Source organism: Bubalus kerabau, chromosome 1 (genome assembly GCF_029407905.1).
Source record: "Bubalus kerabau isolate K-KA32 ecotype Philippines breed swamp buffalo chromosome 1, PCC_UOA_SB_1v2, whole genome shotgun sequence".
Classification (NCBI taxonomy): domain Eukaryota; kingdom Metazoa; phylum Chordata; class Mammalia; order Artiodactyla; family Bovidae; genus Bubalus; species Bubalus kerabau.
Genome location: NC_073624.1, coordinates 219,571,760 through 219,586,429, shown reverse-complemented (window position 1 = coordinate 219,586,429; position 14,670 = coordinate 219,571,760). Strand labels below are relative to the sequence as shown.

The window sequence follows — 14,670 nt, the reverse complement described above, 5'->3', positions numbered from 1 at the left end:
CGGCATGTGGGATTTTAGTTAGCTGACCCAGGAAATAACCTGAGTCCCATACAGTGGAAGAACAGAGTCTTAACCACTGGACTAACAGGGAAGTTCTTAAGTAGTCCCCTTTTTAAACACTCTTCAGGTTATAATTTCTGGCCATCTTTTTCTGGCCTGACTCTGATACAGCGGTTGCCCTTTATTACAATGTCTGAATCTGCTTGCACACAGTTCCTTACATGCCTCCTCGTACTAGCTCAGGGCCGTAGGATAGTGGCCATCATTTCAATGTAGACAGAGCCCACCAGTCAGGCTGAGGGCATGGAGCTGGGAAGCATCCCACTTCACCTGGCCGTTCAATGCCCTGTCTTCAGTGGGTGACTTGGGGGAGAGGGAGGGACCTGAGCCAGCACAGAGATGCCATAAGGAGTAAACACAGCTGTGTCCTGGGCAAAGGGACTGCTCAAAGAAGCAGGGGCCACTGAATAAATGTCCCTGGATGAGACTCCCCTGAATAAGGCAGAGGAGAGTTTGTGTGAGGTGATGGGATATACTCTGGAGACCTTGGACAACACAGCTGGCTACTCACCTGCCACACTTTGTGCCATCATCGTTAGAACTGATCCACTGTGGCAACCACTGTGGGGGCAACGTTGCCCCCATCTGGGAGGCCAGACAGCCTATTTCTGCCACTTCCATCCATTCCACCCAAGACTTATTCCCTCTCTCCCATCTTTGTTTTTATCACAAATGCTCAATATGAATTTCTGAGTACAGCATTACTATGGAAAAAAACTCCACAGAGACACACATTTGTCAGAAGCAACCCACTGCCCCCAAGGATGACAGAGCCAAGGGAGTGAAGGGGAAACAGTCCCCACCCCTCCCCCACTGTGCCAGCCATTCTGCCCCTAAGGATCCCCCAACATCACATCAGTCACTCCAATACCTAAAAATCAGCCCAATAAGATCTTTACCTACCCACCCAGCCCCCAACATGGTGCCCAGACTGTGAAGTCTGCCAGTCCCAGGTTCAAGGCCTGACTCTACCACTTAGTACCTGGGTCCTGCTGGGGTCTTGATATCCCCAAATGTAAATGGGGATAACAGTGGCTCCTCCTCCTCCTAAGGCTGTATGAGGAGTAAACATTACAATATCTGTAGGTCCACAGATGAGCCTGGAGCCCAGCACATAATGGGCCCACAAGAAGGAGCAACTATTAACATTATAGCTGCCTCTTACCAATCCCAGTGGAGGCCAGTCCTCTGCACACATTAGTCTCTGTTCCTCTTCATCTGTTATTTTCCAGAGTCCTTGATTGTACTGGGGTATTTCCGAGGGCAGTCCCCAAGGTTGACTTGTTGCACTCAGGTGTTCCCCAGAGTAAAGTCCAGAAGTCCCTCCACAAATGTCTGTCTGCATGTTCCTGACTGCACAAGTCAAGTGACGTTCAAGGGTGTCCAAGGAAGGGAAGCCTTTCCAGAGAGACATTGAGAGGCTCAGCTCTGCCTTCCCTGCCTCCTGCATCTTCCCAAACTCCATGTCCCTCCCTCTGCAGGAACCTCCACTCCTTCCTTTCCCCAGACAACCTCCACAGAGCTCCTTTTCATTTCCTGTTTTCCTACCAGCTGGAAGGTTCTGGATCTGGGAAATGTCCTGTGGTAAATTCTAGACTGGTTCCAGCAGGCCAATGCACACAGAAAGTGGGAGGTAATGAAAGCCCCCCAATTTCCCCTACCCAATCCTGGGAAAGTGAGATAGAGTCTTGCCCCAAGATGGAGGAGGTGATTCAAAAACAACTTGGGAATCTACAAGTGGGCTCCCTAGATGGCATCAGTGGTAAAGAACCCTCCTGCCAACACAGGAGACGTAACAGATGCAGGTTCGATCCCTGGGTCTGGAAGATATCCTGAAGGAGGGCTTGGCAGCCCACTCCAGTATTCTTGCCTGGAAAATCCCATGGACAGAGGAGCCTGGAGGGCTAGAGTCCATCGGGTTGCAAAGAGTTGAACATGACGGAAGCGACTTAGCGTGCACACATGCAAGTGGTGCTTAGGGCTTTTAGGGCCCTTGGAAGTTGGCAAGGCCGGGGGCCTGACAGCCAAAGCTCAGTTAGTGAAAGGCAGTGGGTCTGCCTTCCTTTCCTGAGTCCCAGAGAAGGCAGACCCCTAGGTTCTTTGACTTGGCTCTCTCTGGTTGCCCTCAGAGGACCTGGGGGCTATGGGGACAGGGCCTCCACCAGGAACCTCTGACATCCTTACACAAGGGTGGGGTGGATGGTGGAATCTCTCCACCTGAACTCACTGTGACACCAAAAGGGGAGATAAGGAGTGGAGGAGGGAGTAGGAATTCAGAGGAGGAGGTTCAGGGGTCTGATGCTTCCTGAAGAGGAGGGGGTAGGTTTGTTAGGGTGGCTTTGGGCACTGGGAACGCTCACAGCAGCGTGTTTCTGGGCAGCGCTCTCAAGTTTCTTCTATTATTTTGGTCCTCACAGAGCTTCTTCTACAAATACTCTGCTGAGAGGGCAGCTCCAGTGAGTCCAGGTGTGCCCTTCTGAAGCTCTGAGGCCCAAGCCCCGGTTTGATTTTGCCCTACTGCTCTGTCCGGGCTTCCCAGGTGGCTCGGTGTGTAAAGAACCCACCTGTAACTCAGGAGACATAGGCAGTCTCGAGTTCATTCCCCAGGTTGGGAAGATCCCTTGGTGGAGGGCATGGCAACCCACTCCAGTATTCTTGCCTGGAGGATCCCATGGAAAAAGGAGCCTAGTAGGTGATGGTCCATAGGGTCGCAAAGAGTCGACACGACTGAAGCAACTTAGCATGCACTATTCTGTCCAGTTTCTTGTTCTGACACAGCTGAGGCCAACTTTCCAAAGTCTCCCTCCTACAGAAACGTGACTTCATTGATGCTGAACCTGGGCCCATCTGGCAGAGGGCGGGAGTCAGGGCCCGGAGGTTCCTGCTGGGGGTCTTCGTGACTGTCCTGATGGCCCAGCATGCGCCAGCGGATGAGGTAGATGCCGCCCTCTGGCTTTGGGGATGGTGGCTCTGTGGTGAGAGTGGCATGGCCTTTGTGCAGCCTTGGCCCAAAGTGGACCGCCACCACGATACAGACTGCCAGCAAGACAAAGACAGCGACGATGATGGTGAGCAGGGGCAGCCCGACCACTGGACGAGGTTCCCAGGCCCCACCCAGCACCTCCGGAAGCTGCTTCTGGGGCTCCTGCCCTGCTGAACCATTGACAGTTGGAGAAAGCCATGGATGGTGGCCAGCCTGCAAGGGAAGCGGTAGAGGGAGAGGGTGACATGGGCATGTACACACAGAGAAAGACCAAGCTAGAGAGAGATAGATACCCAAAGGGAACTGAGAGAGGGACAGACAGAGACAGAGAGACAGTAAAGACATGGTGAAATAGAAAGAGATGGCAGAGACAGAAAAACATAGAGATAAATACATAGCAATAGATAGAATGAAAGAAAGAGACAAGGTGATACAGAGAAAACGAGGAAGATACAAGGGAGAGAGAGATAAAGAGATAGAAGTGAAGATAAATACAGAGAAACAGAAACAGAGGGGACAAAACAGAGATCAGGAGACAAAGTCATTCAGAAAGGGACAAAGAGAGGGGCTTTATTACAGCCTAGCACATAAAGTTTATCCTTCCTTCCCCCACCAAGTCCTCTCCCACTGAGCTCTCTTCCCAAGTCTCTAGCAAAATTCCTAAATACATCTAATGCCTCGGGTCAGGAGTCCTAGCAGTTTGGACTGCTCTCCCGAGTCTTGGCCAGGGCTCAGTGAGCAACTATTCCTTTCAGTCCCGGGAAAAGGGAGTCATTGTGTCCAGCTTCTTAGGTTCCCACTACTCCCCACCCACATGGTAGGAAGAAGGCTGGACTCCAGGGGAGGGAGAGAGGAAGAGGAGGCATGAACCCCAGAGGCTTGGGGGAGGTAAGATCTATACCTCACCCCATAATATCCACTTCCGGATCAGGTTGTGGCAGGCGCGGTAGGGTATGGAACACTCACGGGGGATTCCTGGTTCCGTCCAAGATGGACTAAGGAGACCCCCTGCCAGCCTGTCTCTTTTTCAGGATCCCAGCATTCTTCTGCCTAAAGCTGGGGGTCATGATCCCTACCTCTGTCTGTCTCTACCCTGCTAAGTATTGGGTGGTCATGGGGTTTACTATCAAGGTAGCAAATCTCCAAACCATAGGCCCCAGAGCTGGTAAGGTTATCACAGGCTCAAGAAGCTCTCCCCCTGGTCTTCCCTTCCCCAGCTGGACCATGAGGAGCGGCCCTTGGGGTGGAGACCCTCCCCTAACTCTAAGCCTCAGCCTGGCCATCCCCATGGGTAGGCAACTGGGGTCCAGGTGGGGCTGGCCAGGAAAAACCCACTCCCTTAGGTTCCTGAGTCACATTGTCCACCCCACCCATCCCCAGCACCTGTCCTTTGGCATCTTTAAAGCTTAATACCTGCCTCACCTCCCCTGCTTGAAAGTCTTGCGCTCTCTAGGGCCCTGGCCACAGAGCTCCCAGGGTAGGGGGTGGGGAAGCAGTTCCGGATGTACAGGGGGAAAAGGGAAGCAGAGGCTGGTGCAGGACTTGGGGCCCTTGATTGGGGGAGTCTCACCAGCCTGGCAGAAGGGGGTGAGCTGAGAATCTACCTGATGCATTGTCCGGCTGTGCAAGGCTCTCTTGGGACTGGCGGCCAGCCGGGCAAAGGAGAGCTGGTTGCCTCAGCTGGGTCCCTACCCGGAGCTGCCACGTCTATGGGGCTTACAGGGCACACACCCTCTGCGCACACACCCTCACCGCCCTCTCCCGCGCTTTCACTTCCTTGAACATCTGGACTACCCTGGGCCCGGCCCTCAACTCTGACAGTGCTTTGATCTTACCTTAGGCCCCTCCTTTCACGTCCCCTGCCACCTTCAGGAGCTTGAGTCTGCCTGCTCATCCCTCCTCCACCGGATCCCAAACACTTGCTCTAACCCCGCCCCCGCCCCCCAGCTTTCCGGCTCTACATCCCAACTGATTCCCTGAAGTCATTATCCTTTGATTTTTTTTTTTTTTTAAAGCAATTTCTCAAGCACACTGAAAAGTACAGACTATAATATACTAAGTCTCTCTGGTCCAGTCACCAGTTCTGTTCATCTCAATAGTCTGTCACATTTATTTCAAAGAATTTTAAGAACGAAAACATTACAAATAGAAGCTTCACTCCTTACCTCTTTCCCTCCTTCTCACCCTAGGGATAATCATCTTGTTGAATTTGATATTTATCATTCCCATGCAAGGCATTCTTCTCTCTTTGTGCTTTTTCTTCATTGGTTTTTACAAGTATGAATTCTGTTATGTCTGCATTTGTCTATAACTTCATTTGTGAATGTGTGTGCTTTAATGCTTCTGAGCTACAAGTGCCCACTAATTTTGCCTCTCTCTGGAAACAGTTTTTTTTTTTTTTTTTTTAATGTATTTATTTGGCTGGGCCAGGTCTTAGTTGCACCATGTGGGATCTAGTTCCCCGACCAGGGATTGAACCCAGGCCCCCTGCACTGGGAACATAGGGTCTTAGCCACTGGACCACCAGGGAAGTGCCCCTGGAAACAGTTTATAAGGATAACTTTTGGTTCCCAACTAACTCCATAGGACCAGCCATCCCTCAATCTGTTCCTCACTGTGCAGCCACCACCCTTTATTCTAGTCTGGAGACCAGGAGACCCCCTAGAAACTCCTCTCACCCTGTGATCTGATCCCAGAAGGTAAGCCTCCTGATTCCTTGTCTCTCAGCCCAGCTGCTACACATGCTGATTTTTAGGGACCCTACTCAACCTCCAAGCTCACTTAAGCTCTGGTCACTGGGTTTCTGACTTGACCTGCAGAGTGAGATCAACTGGCTGGCTGGACGCTAAGGACAGGGTGCTGCTGGAGCACAGAGAACACCTGACCCCAACACGAGGGGAGGGCTGAGGGAGGGATGCTTAGAATGTGGTCCTTTAGTTTTTCTATGCAGAATAGCAAGAATGTTGTAATGCCTCCCTGAAAGATGCAAGGAGTCCCAGCTGGATCTGGAGGCCTGAGGAGGGAGAGGTGTATAGAGGATTCAGAGTCTACAGAGGGTGGGCGGCTGAGCTTTAGGGCTCAGTGAGACAGAGTGATACTCCAAGAAAACCTCTGGGTGGTGTGTGGAGGGACAGATGGACCCCTGCAGAGGGGAAGAGAGGGGGTTCGGGGCCAGGTCGCCATCACTGGCTTTTGTGCCCAGGTCCTGGTGGAGACCACGTGGCCCTAGCCAAGGCCACAAGGAGCCTGGGCGCAGGCGCTGCGCTGTTTCGGCCTTACATCCTTAGCTGGGCTGCCTGACTGAGCAGGGCCCCTGGAGCCAGTCCCAATCTGTTTCCTTCTATTCTTTGACAGGAAGCTCCTGGAGAGCCGGCCCCCACCCCCCACCCCACCCCAGCAGTCCCTTTCTCTTCTCCACTATGGACAGAGCTTCCACTCAGAGGCTGCCTGCCGGTCGCAGACCGAGCTGACATGGGGAGTGTCGGAGAAACGCAGCTGCGCTGGGCCATCCTGGGCTTCCTCCTGCTCCAAGGTAAGAGGCACCCACCACCATCCTTCAGCAGTTCTTCTCCAGTGGCCAGCAGTTCTGGGTGCCTGTCCCTCCTTTGGGACACGCACAGCACGCAAGCTCTCCATCCAGGGCTTCACTCTCCCGGAGGGAAATTCCAGAGCCTTGTTATGAAGGGGATCACTTGGCTGGGGAGCTGGTCATTCCCAGGCAGCAGTTAAATAGAGATATTCTTAAATGCGTTGGTGGGAAACTTTCCAGGGAGAACTGGGCCCCCCAGAGAGGCTGGCCCCCTGAAATGTGGGAAGTGACTGTCTTGGTGTGAGGTTCAAGCTGGAAAGCTCCCTCCAGGCTGTCCTAGCACAAAATGGTCTGTACCTTGGGCTTCACAGGTGATCTTTTTTCTTCTTTCATATGAGGAATAACAACCTAGGATCTCCAATTATTGACTTTACAGTCAAATCACAGCAATGAGGACTCAGGTTAGATAGAAAGAACTATTTGCCCAAGAAACTATACACATTTCATCTAGGGGGCCAGATGAAATCATCCCCAAAAGAAATGACTTGGGAACAACACATCTCAGGGCTCTGGTAGCTTATGACTTATGAGGTAGCTCATAAGGGGTCTTCTAATTAGGGAGCACTTGCTGGGAATCATGAGAAATCCAGGAGATTCTGACTCACAGGGCAGAAACTTCCCTTTGGTCATCCCCTCCCCACCCCCACTCCACCCTCCACAAGCCCTCCGCTGAGGATTTAGGACCATGTGCTCAAAGCAGCAGAAGGAAGTTCTAGAGTAGTTGGATGGGGAGGGGAGGGAGGATGGTTTTTTCTTGGTGGTGGGTGAGAGGGCCTGAGTACTCCAACAGTCTGTCTCCTGGAGAGGTCAGACATGTCTCTGAAAGCCCAAAGACTGAGTGTAAAACTCCGATCATCCCAATCCTATGCCCGCCGACCCCCTCCCAGGAGGACAGAGTCACTCACTTGACCTGAGGCTCGGGGACTAGGTGGTTGTAGAAACTGCAGAAATGGCAGAGGAGGAAATGAAAAAGTGAGACTCATGAGGGGACATTTTCACAAAGCTAGGCTTCTCCCAGCTCCCCCACCTGCCTTCCTGCCCCAAGCAAGCACCAGGGCTGGGAATGTCCTTAGTTTTTCTGCCTGAACCATGAGCACCTTTGAGTATCCTAACCGCTCCTCCCAGGATCTCAGAGCGCTCACTCTTGTCTTCTTTGTTGGATTGGAGAATCTTTCGAGGATATTCAGGCTCACAGAGAGACTTGACTGTGGAGACACAGATTCAGGGCAGATTTGAAACTTAGAGGATTAAAGAGAAGGGGCAAAAATTAAAATGTCCAGAATTTCTTGAGCATGAGCTGTCAGGAACTATGTTAAGTGCTTTGTGTGCATTTTCTTATCCTCACAACCACTTGTGGGCTACTAAAATCACTTGCATTTTAAAGAAAACTGAGGCCCAGGTCAGACAGTAAGTGACAGAATCAGGGCTTGAACCCAAGACCATCAGTCTATAAAATCCATGATTTTAACTACTTAACTCTGCTGCTGAGGAACATAGTGTGGTGGTGGTGAAGACAGAGAGGAGAGAGGCTAGAAGGGAATGAAGCAGGTAGGGATAAGGGAGAGGACACAAGAAAATAAGAAATCCCTGTGGTCAGTGTTCTTCCAGTTCTGCATGCCCAATGGCCTGAGGCACCTCCACCTGTAGGAACACAAGCTCCCCAAGTCCCTCCTCTCCTCAGTGAGGAATCCACTGTTGACACAGTGTTCTGGTTGGAGGAGGGGAGACGGTAGACAAAGAGAGAGCAGGTCACTGCTAGTTGGAGCTTGTGACTTTGAAACTCCTTCTAACTAGTTTTGCTTCTAGAAAAGTGCAAGAAGGCAGTGAACTGTGCCTTCCCACTAAAAACCAAAGTTATAACTTTCTAGAACTAAGATGGTACCTTAGGTATGCTTGATCAATAACTGACAGATTGATCTATCTGATATATGTCTATCAATTACCGATAGACATGCCTCAGATAGAAAGGGTTCGCCCAGGGTCAGCTAGGAAGAGTTCTCTCTAGGCTGGGGCACCTAGAAGCTTTAGCTCCCCGCTTGACACCCCCACCCAAGGAGGGAATGGGGCTATGAGAGATGGTGACCTGGAAAAACATGGCCCAGGCTTTGGGCAAGCTTGGGCTTGGAAGCAATTAATTCCTCTCCATCTGAGTGGTAGCCTCACGGAAAAAGGCAGTGGTTAAAGAAAATAAACAGACCAGCAGGCTGCCCCAGGCTGGGCGGGCCCCTGGCCCTTAGCCACCTCTGTTCACCCGGGCCCTGGGGCTTCCAGGCCTGGTGCTTCCCTGTTGACGAGGGCCGAGGGAGCAGGAGGCCAGGCCAGTGGCTGCAGTCCCTGCCCAGCCAGTGGAGGACGGGAACCCAGCTGGGCGGCTCCACTTCCCCACGATGTTTTCCTTTCACATTGTTCACAGGTTTCAGGAATGATTTCATTGTGGAAAATGAGCAAAGAGGTTCCACACACACAGGGGACACATGTATGGGCACACCAGCACACACGACCTCTGCGTGGAGGCCCACAAGCACACACGTGTACGTACACAAAAGGGAATGAGGGCTTGTGACCGGGGCCTCCTGATAATTGCCTCCTCCCTGGGTTTGGCCAACAGTGACCATTTCCAAAGTAGCCTATACCTGTTAGAGTACACTGGTTGCTCGTTCTAGAATTTCCTTGCCTCCCGTGTGTACCTCAGAACTTGCTTCCTGTGTAGGCCCCCACCTCCAGCAGGAGGGACAGAGAGACAGCCCAGACACCAAGCCCAGCCCCTAACTCCATCTTATTCACCACATCTTTTCATCCCCTTCCCTTGGGGCAAGGCCAGGATGACAGCATTCACAGAAAAGGAATGGCTCTGCAGCACTGTAGGGAGAGCTAAATGAGAGGCCTGAGTTCTGGGTCTTTGTCTAGACGTGTCCTGTCACTGGCCCTCTGTCCTCGGACATATTGCTAATTTGAAACAACCTTCCCCTGGATTCGTGTCAGGTTTGTATGTAACCCATGTGGGGTTGAAGAGACCGGAAAGGACTTTGGGACACTGAACCATGAAGCGGTGGTGACAGTGCGGCTGAGTCACAGAGGAAGCGGGCGCCACGAGCTGGAGTCACATCCTCTAGCCCTCTGCCAGGCTGTCTGCCTTCTAGCACAGGGGGCTGGAAGCCAAAAGGCCTGGGTTCCTCTCCAGGGTGCGCACTGGGCAGAAAGCTCGCCAAGCTAGTCTGTATGTTCGCCTTTCTCTTGCCGGCCGCAGCTTCCAGCTCACAGAACCTACTCCGTCATTCAGGGCTGGGTGCTTAGGAAGGAAGAGCTCCAGGCCCGTTTTGCAGTAATCTCTCACATGCCTTGAGTGGAGAGAGATGGATGATTGGGTGGTGGGTGGGGTAGGGAGACAAGTCTAGAAAACACCAGCTTAGTGAAGAAGAGAGGGAGACAGAGCAGTCAGAGGCAGTGAACCCTCAGTCTCAGATGATCTGTTTCAGGAGCCTTCAGCAGTCAAAGTTCAACCACACAGCCAGCTTCCCCTGAAACAAGTGAGTGTGGCTGCTGAGTGGCCAAGCCTGCCCCTTGCCCTCTCCCCAGCCCTTAGACCTGCTTGGAGCCCAAGGGTTCTTGGGTGGGCTAGGGAGCGTGGTGGCATCACCAAACCTGCCCAGCCTCCAACTGCCCTCCGCCTATATTTGCAGGTCCTTCCACAGAGGCCAACAGCTTAAGCCCTCTGTCCGGCACCTGGACCACAGGTACCCCGCTGCTCAGGTTATAGATGTCATCCAGACAGGGTCCAACAATGAGGCAGACACGGAGTCTGCTCTAAAGGACAATACAGAGTAGAAGGGGACCAGACAAGTAAATAGGACCTCACATTGACAGTTAGGAGGCGGGGAAGGGCCATGATGGGCATAAGCCAAAGGTGCTATGGGAACCCAGGCAACATCAACCACTTCAGATGTAGGGCCAGACATCCCAGACTGAGTGGTCTCTGAAGCTGAGGCCCAAAAAGGAGTCAGTCAGATGGAGGCTGTGGGTTGGAGGGCGGTAGGGCATACCGCAGGCAGAGGGCACTGCGAAGGTAAAGGCCCAGAGGAACTGAAGGCAGGTTTGGGACTAAAGAGCCTCGCTGGTCACATGCTGGCTGAGGCCCTAAGCAGGCCACATGCGCTTCCTAATCTGCAGCAGCATCAGAGATGCCCTCACAGTTCTCCACAGAAGCCATGACTCTGAGTTCAAGCACCGTGGCTGATCGCTTGCAGTCCTCTCCGGGACCGACTTGGTCCCAGTCACAGAAACATACGTCAGGACTCAGTGAGTACCCAGGGCCGGGGGTGGAAAAACACCGGGTCATGTCTGACTGAGTTCCTTCTTCCTTGTTCAGGAGGCCCAGGGTCCTGCCCCACAGTGAGGGTTCACACCAGGATCCACACCAGTGGTACCCTGCTTTGGGAGACAACTAGAGCTTCCTGGGGCTGAGGGTGGGGAGAATGGAGCTGGGAATGGGTCACAGTGAAGGTAAAAGGAGCCTGGACTCAGAATTGATAAAGACATAGATGGGATAAGTGGCGGGGAGCGGGGGTAAGAAAATGCAAAATGATGGAAAGGAAGGCATAAAAGGTTGGGAAAGGGCTACACACTTCTCAGGGCAGGTTGGCCTTCACCCAGCAGTATGGGAGAAAACCAGGAGTGGGTGGGTGCCTTCCATCTGGGCCCTGTTTTATGGTGCAGGTGCTGATGTTCCGAGCAGTGGCAGGAGCAGCGACAGCATGAGCGGAGGTATGTCCTGTCTGTGCTCACAGAGCAGAGAGCCCTGACCCTTTCTCTTGTCCCAGCCCTCTGCTCTTTGACTTTTTTTATACTTCCCAACTTATTTGGTGGGGCGGGGGGGTAAGGATAAGGAAGTGGAATTGTGGAATTGCAATCAGGCCTACAGTAAATGTGTTGAAGCTGGGCAGAGATGGGCAACCGTACTGCATTATAAGAACATCAGAAACTTGTGTCCATTAACTGGCAGCCTGACTTCTTAGGTCAGTGCCTGGGGACAAACTTCCAGTGCCCTTCCTTCCTCCCAGTTCAACATTTGGCAAAACACAGATGGTTCCCTGTGTTTTGTTTTAGGAGCCCAGTCTGACTCCCTATCTCTGCAGCCCTCTTCTGGGCCCCATGGGTGTGGTGGGAAAAGCATAATGAGGGGAAGCATCCTGAACTTTCTGAAGTCCTCTGGAACTAGGAACATGAGCAACCACAGTGCTCTTCCCGTGATCCCATGTCTCCCAGTTGTGGAGGGTGGGAGGGTGTCTCTTGTGGGAGTTCTCTCCTCAGTCCTCTACCTGGGGGAAGTGGGAAGGGACTGGCTTTCTCATGTAGGCTGAGTCAGTCCCTCCACTGATACCCCCATTCCTCCCTGCTCCTTTCTAGACACCTCTCACAATGTTACTTCCACATCACCCAACATGAGTTTTAGGATGACAGCAGACTCCACTGTCCCACCCAGCCCCACGTCAGAGACAGTGCTCACTGTGGCTGCATTTGGTGAGAGGGAGAAGGTGGGGAGTGGCGGGTGGGAGGCTCATGTCTGAACTGACTTGAACTCTGGGTCTGGGAACACAAGTTCAAATCTTGCCCATTTGTTTCAGGAGGGTTGACTGATGAGGAAGATGCTGGTGGGGAAGGAGCCTCCATTGGCCCTCCACTCAGCTCTTTTGGACTCTGCTGGACTCCATGTTCTTAAGAGAGGATGGGGTGGGCTGTGGAGGTCACTTTGGCCAGGGATACAGGCTGAGAGCGCATTCATTTGGGAGTGAAGGGGAATTCACTTTGCTCCCAGAACCCGTATAAACAGCACTCAGTTGGGAAGGGAATCTGGACTCCTGTTGCCCTCTTTTGTCCCTTCCTCTGCCTTTCCCTCACCCCACTCTTCTCCCTGTTCAGGTGTTATCAGCTTCATTGCCATCCTAGTGGTTGTGGTGATTGTCCTGGTCAGTGTGGTCAGTCTAAGGTTTAAATGCCGGAAGAACAAGGAGTCTGAAGGTACATGCCCTGACTCTCAGGGCCCCCTTTGCCTCTCTTTGATGAGGGACCCACAGCCAGACTCTAGGCCTGACACCCAGCCCGGAATTGAGGGAAGGAACAGCATGCAGGGGAAATGAGAAATGGGGCGGGGGTGGTCCACTTAGGTGGGCTTTGAAGGGCCAATTGGGCTTCTGAGTTACAGTCTGTGGCCTCTAACCTGTGCCTTTGGGTTTTTACAGATCCCCAGAAACCTGGGAGTTCAGGGCTCTCTGAAAGGTAAGACTATTAGAAGTGCAAGGAAAGAATCATCTACTGACCTCTTACTCCTCCACTCCAAGAGGGAACCAATGCTTCCTGCTTTTTATACACACATACACACACCCACACCCCACACCGCCCCCACACACACACACGGGTCCTGACAGCCTCACTGAGGCCAGGGCTGGGGGTGGACAGGATAGGGGTGGAACTGAAAGGAAACAGTCAGGTGAGAGGAGATGGACTTTACCCCCAAGGAATCCTTTATCCCCAAGGCTAAGCCTTTTTTAGCCTCTTCATGAAAAGCGAAGGAACTCAGATTCTAATATACTCCTTAAACAGAGGGTACATATTTAAGGAACCACTTTCTAAACACCTTGTATGTGTCAAGCACTATCTTAGGTATTTTGTAATACCGGGAGTTGGTGATGGACAGGGAAGCCTGGCGTGCTGCAATTCATGAGGTTGCAAAGAGTCGGACACAACTGAGCGACTGAACTGAACTGAATATTATGTCAAGTCCTTAGAGTTCTTCAAGGCAGATATTTCTGCATTTTACACATTCTGCATTCTACATTTTAATGCAGAAATATCTGCATTAAAAAAATAAGACTTAAGAGAAGTTGTGGTGCTGGAGGTGAAGAACCCGCCTACCAATGCAGGAGACATGAGACGTGGGTTTGATCCCTGAGTCGGGAAAATCCCCTAGAGGAGGAAATGGCAATCCACTCCAGCATTTTTGCCTGGAGAATCCCATGGACAGAGGAGCCTAGTGGGCTACACTCCACAGGGTCACAAAGAATCAGATACGACTGAAGCAACTTAGTACGCAGGGGAGGTTTTAACTTGGTCCAGGTGACACAAGTAGTAGGTAATAAAACTAAGATTTAAACACAAGTCTTTTGGGCTTCAAAGCACATACTCATTTGATGACAGTCTACCACCAAAATAAAGGCTTCTCAAAACAAAGGTCTAAGTTTCAATACCCTCCCCCCAACAATTCCTTGACCCGCAATGCCCTGCGGCTCCTTCTCTCTAAAACCCATGTTCCCTTCCTTCCCCAGCGGTTCCACAGCCAATGGAGAGAAAGAGAGCATCACTCTTATCTCGATGAAGAACATCAACATGAATAACAGCAAAGGATGCCCCTCAGCAGAGAAGGTGCATTTTTCCCCTGGTTCCTTCCTTCTCCTCCCTCCTCCTTTCAGGCTCTATCTCCTTAATCAGAAAGGAGATACTCTCGAAGGCCCAGACTCTTCTTTCCCTACCCAACCATGGCTAATAACTTCACCCATCCTCATTATGTATTTATTTTGCAGGTTCTTTAAAAGCAACCTTGGGTCCCAATGGATCTGATGATGATGCAACTGCCCTGTGACTGTAAGGAAGAAGGTGATGGAATCAGTAGAGGCAATGAACCAGATATAAATTATTGTTTCCCATTTACTCCCAGACTGAAAGGACACTAGCATCCCTCGAGATCTGAGAGGGAGCTGCCAGTATGAGAGACGCTTTCCCATGTGGACAGTCAGCCTAGAAACACAGCCTGCTCCTCCCTGCCATTTCAAAGTCACAGGAAGGAGGAGTCTATGGAGCCAGAGCAAGGAGAATGACAAAATGAACTGATCCTTTTTCCTTGGCATTAAAGTTATTTTCTGACCTGCAGTCTAATTTCTTTTAAGGTCTATGCTCCCATGAGTATTTCTTAGTGTTTTAGCAGTTCTGGGGCCTCCTTTTGGAGGTAAGGCATGTGTACAATTTCTACCCCTGTAGGGAGCTCTCT

At 51.7% G+C, this 14,670-nt stretch overlaps 2 protein-coding genes across 4 annotated transcripts; one reads left to right on the top strand and one right to left on the bottom strand.

Annotated features, from left to right (window-relative positions):
• Positions 1–2,866: 2,866 nt before the first annotated feature.
• On the bottom strand, positions 2,867–4,656 carry SMIM33 (small integral membrane protein 33). The gene is made up of 2 exons (XM_055566781.1): positions 4,648–4,656; positions 2,867–3,256 (listed from the first exon to the last, which is right to left on the bottom strand). Exons 1-2 carry the CDS (start codon positions 4,654–4,656, stop codon positions 2,867–2,869), a joined length of 399 nt encoding a protein of 132 aa, XP_055422756.1.
• A 1,796-nt stretch (positions 4,657–6,452) lies between these two features.
• ECSCR (endothelial cell surface expressed chemotaxis and apoptosis regulator) lies at positions 6,453–14,670 on the top strand. Of its 3 annotated transcripts, XM_055555214.1 has the most exons (10): positions 6,453–6,575; positions 10,109–10,159; positions 10,313–10,366; positions 10,800–10,928; positions 11,346–11,393; positions 12,036–12,149; positions 12,549–12,647; positions 12,869–12,905; positions 13,952–14,048; positions 14,207–14,664. In XM_055555214.1, the coding sequence occupies exons 1-10, from the start codon at positions 6,515–6,517 to the stop codon at positions 14,213–14,215; spliced, it is 699 nt and encodes a 232-aa protein (XP_055411189.1). In that variant the 5' UTR covers positions 6,453–6,514; the 3' UTR covers positions 14,216–14,664. The 3 variants fall into 3 exon arrangements, with proteins under 3 accessions (XP_055411189.1, XP_055411202.1, XP_055411196.1); XM_055555221.1 differs by lacking the exon at positions 10,109–10,159 and having other exon boundaries at positions 6,476–6,575; positions 14,207–14,670; XM_055555227.1 differs by lacking the exons at positions 10,109–10,159; positions 10,313–10,366 and having other exon boundaries at positions 6,454–6,575; positions 14,207–14,667.

What these genes read in the sequence shown, in the direction of transcription:
- ECSCR (XM_055555214.1), top strand. Translation starts at nt 6,515, where the DNA reads ATGGGGAGTGTCGGAGAAACGCAGCTGCGCTGGGCCATCCTGGGCTTC. An exon ending in GGGCTTCCTCCTGCTCCAAG is followed by an intron (nt 6,576 to 10,108) that starts GTAAGAGGCACC and finishes GATCTGTTTCAG; the next exon opens with GAGCCTTCAGCAGTCAAAGT. An exon ending in GTCCGGCACCTGGACCACAG is followed by an intron (nt 10,367 to 10,799) that starts GTACCCCGCTGC and finishes CCTAATCTGCAG; the next exon opens with CAGCATCAGAGATGCCCTCA.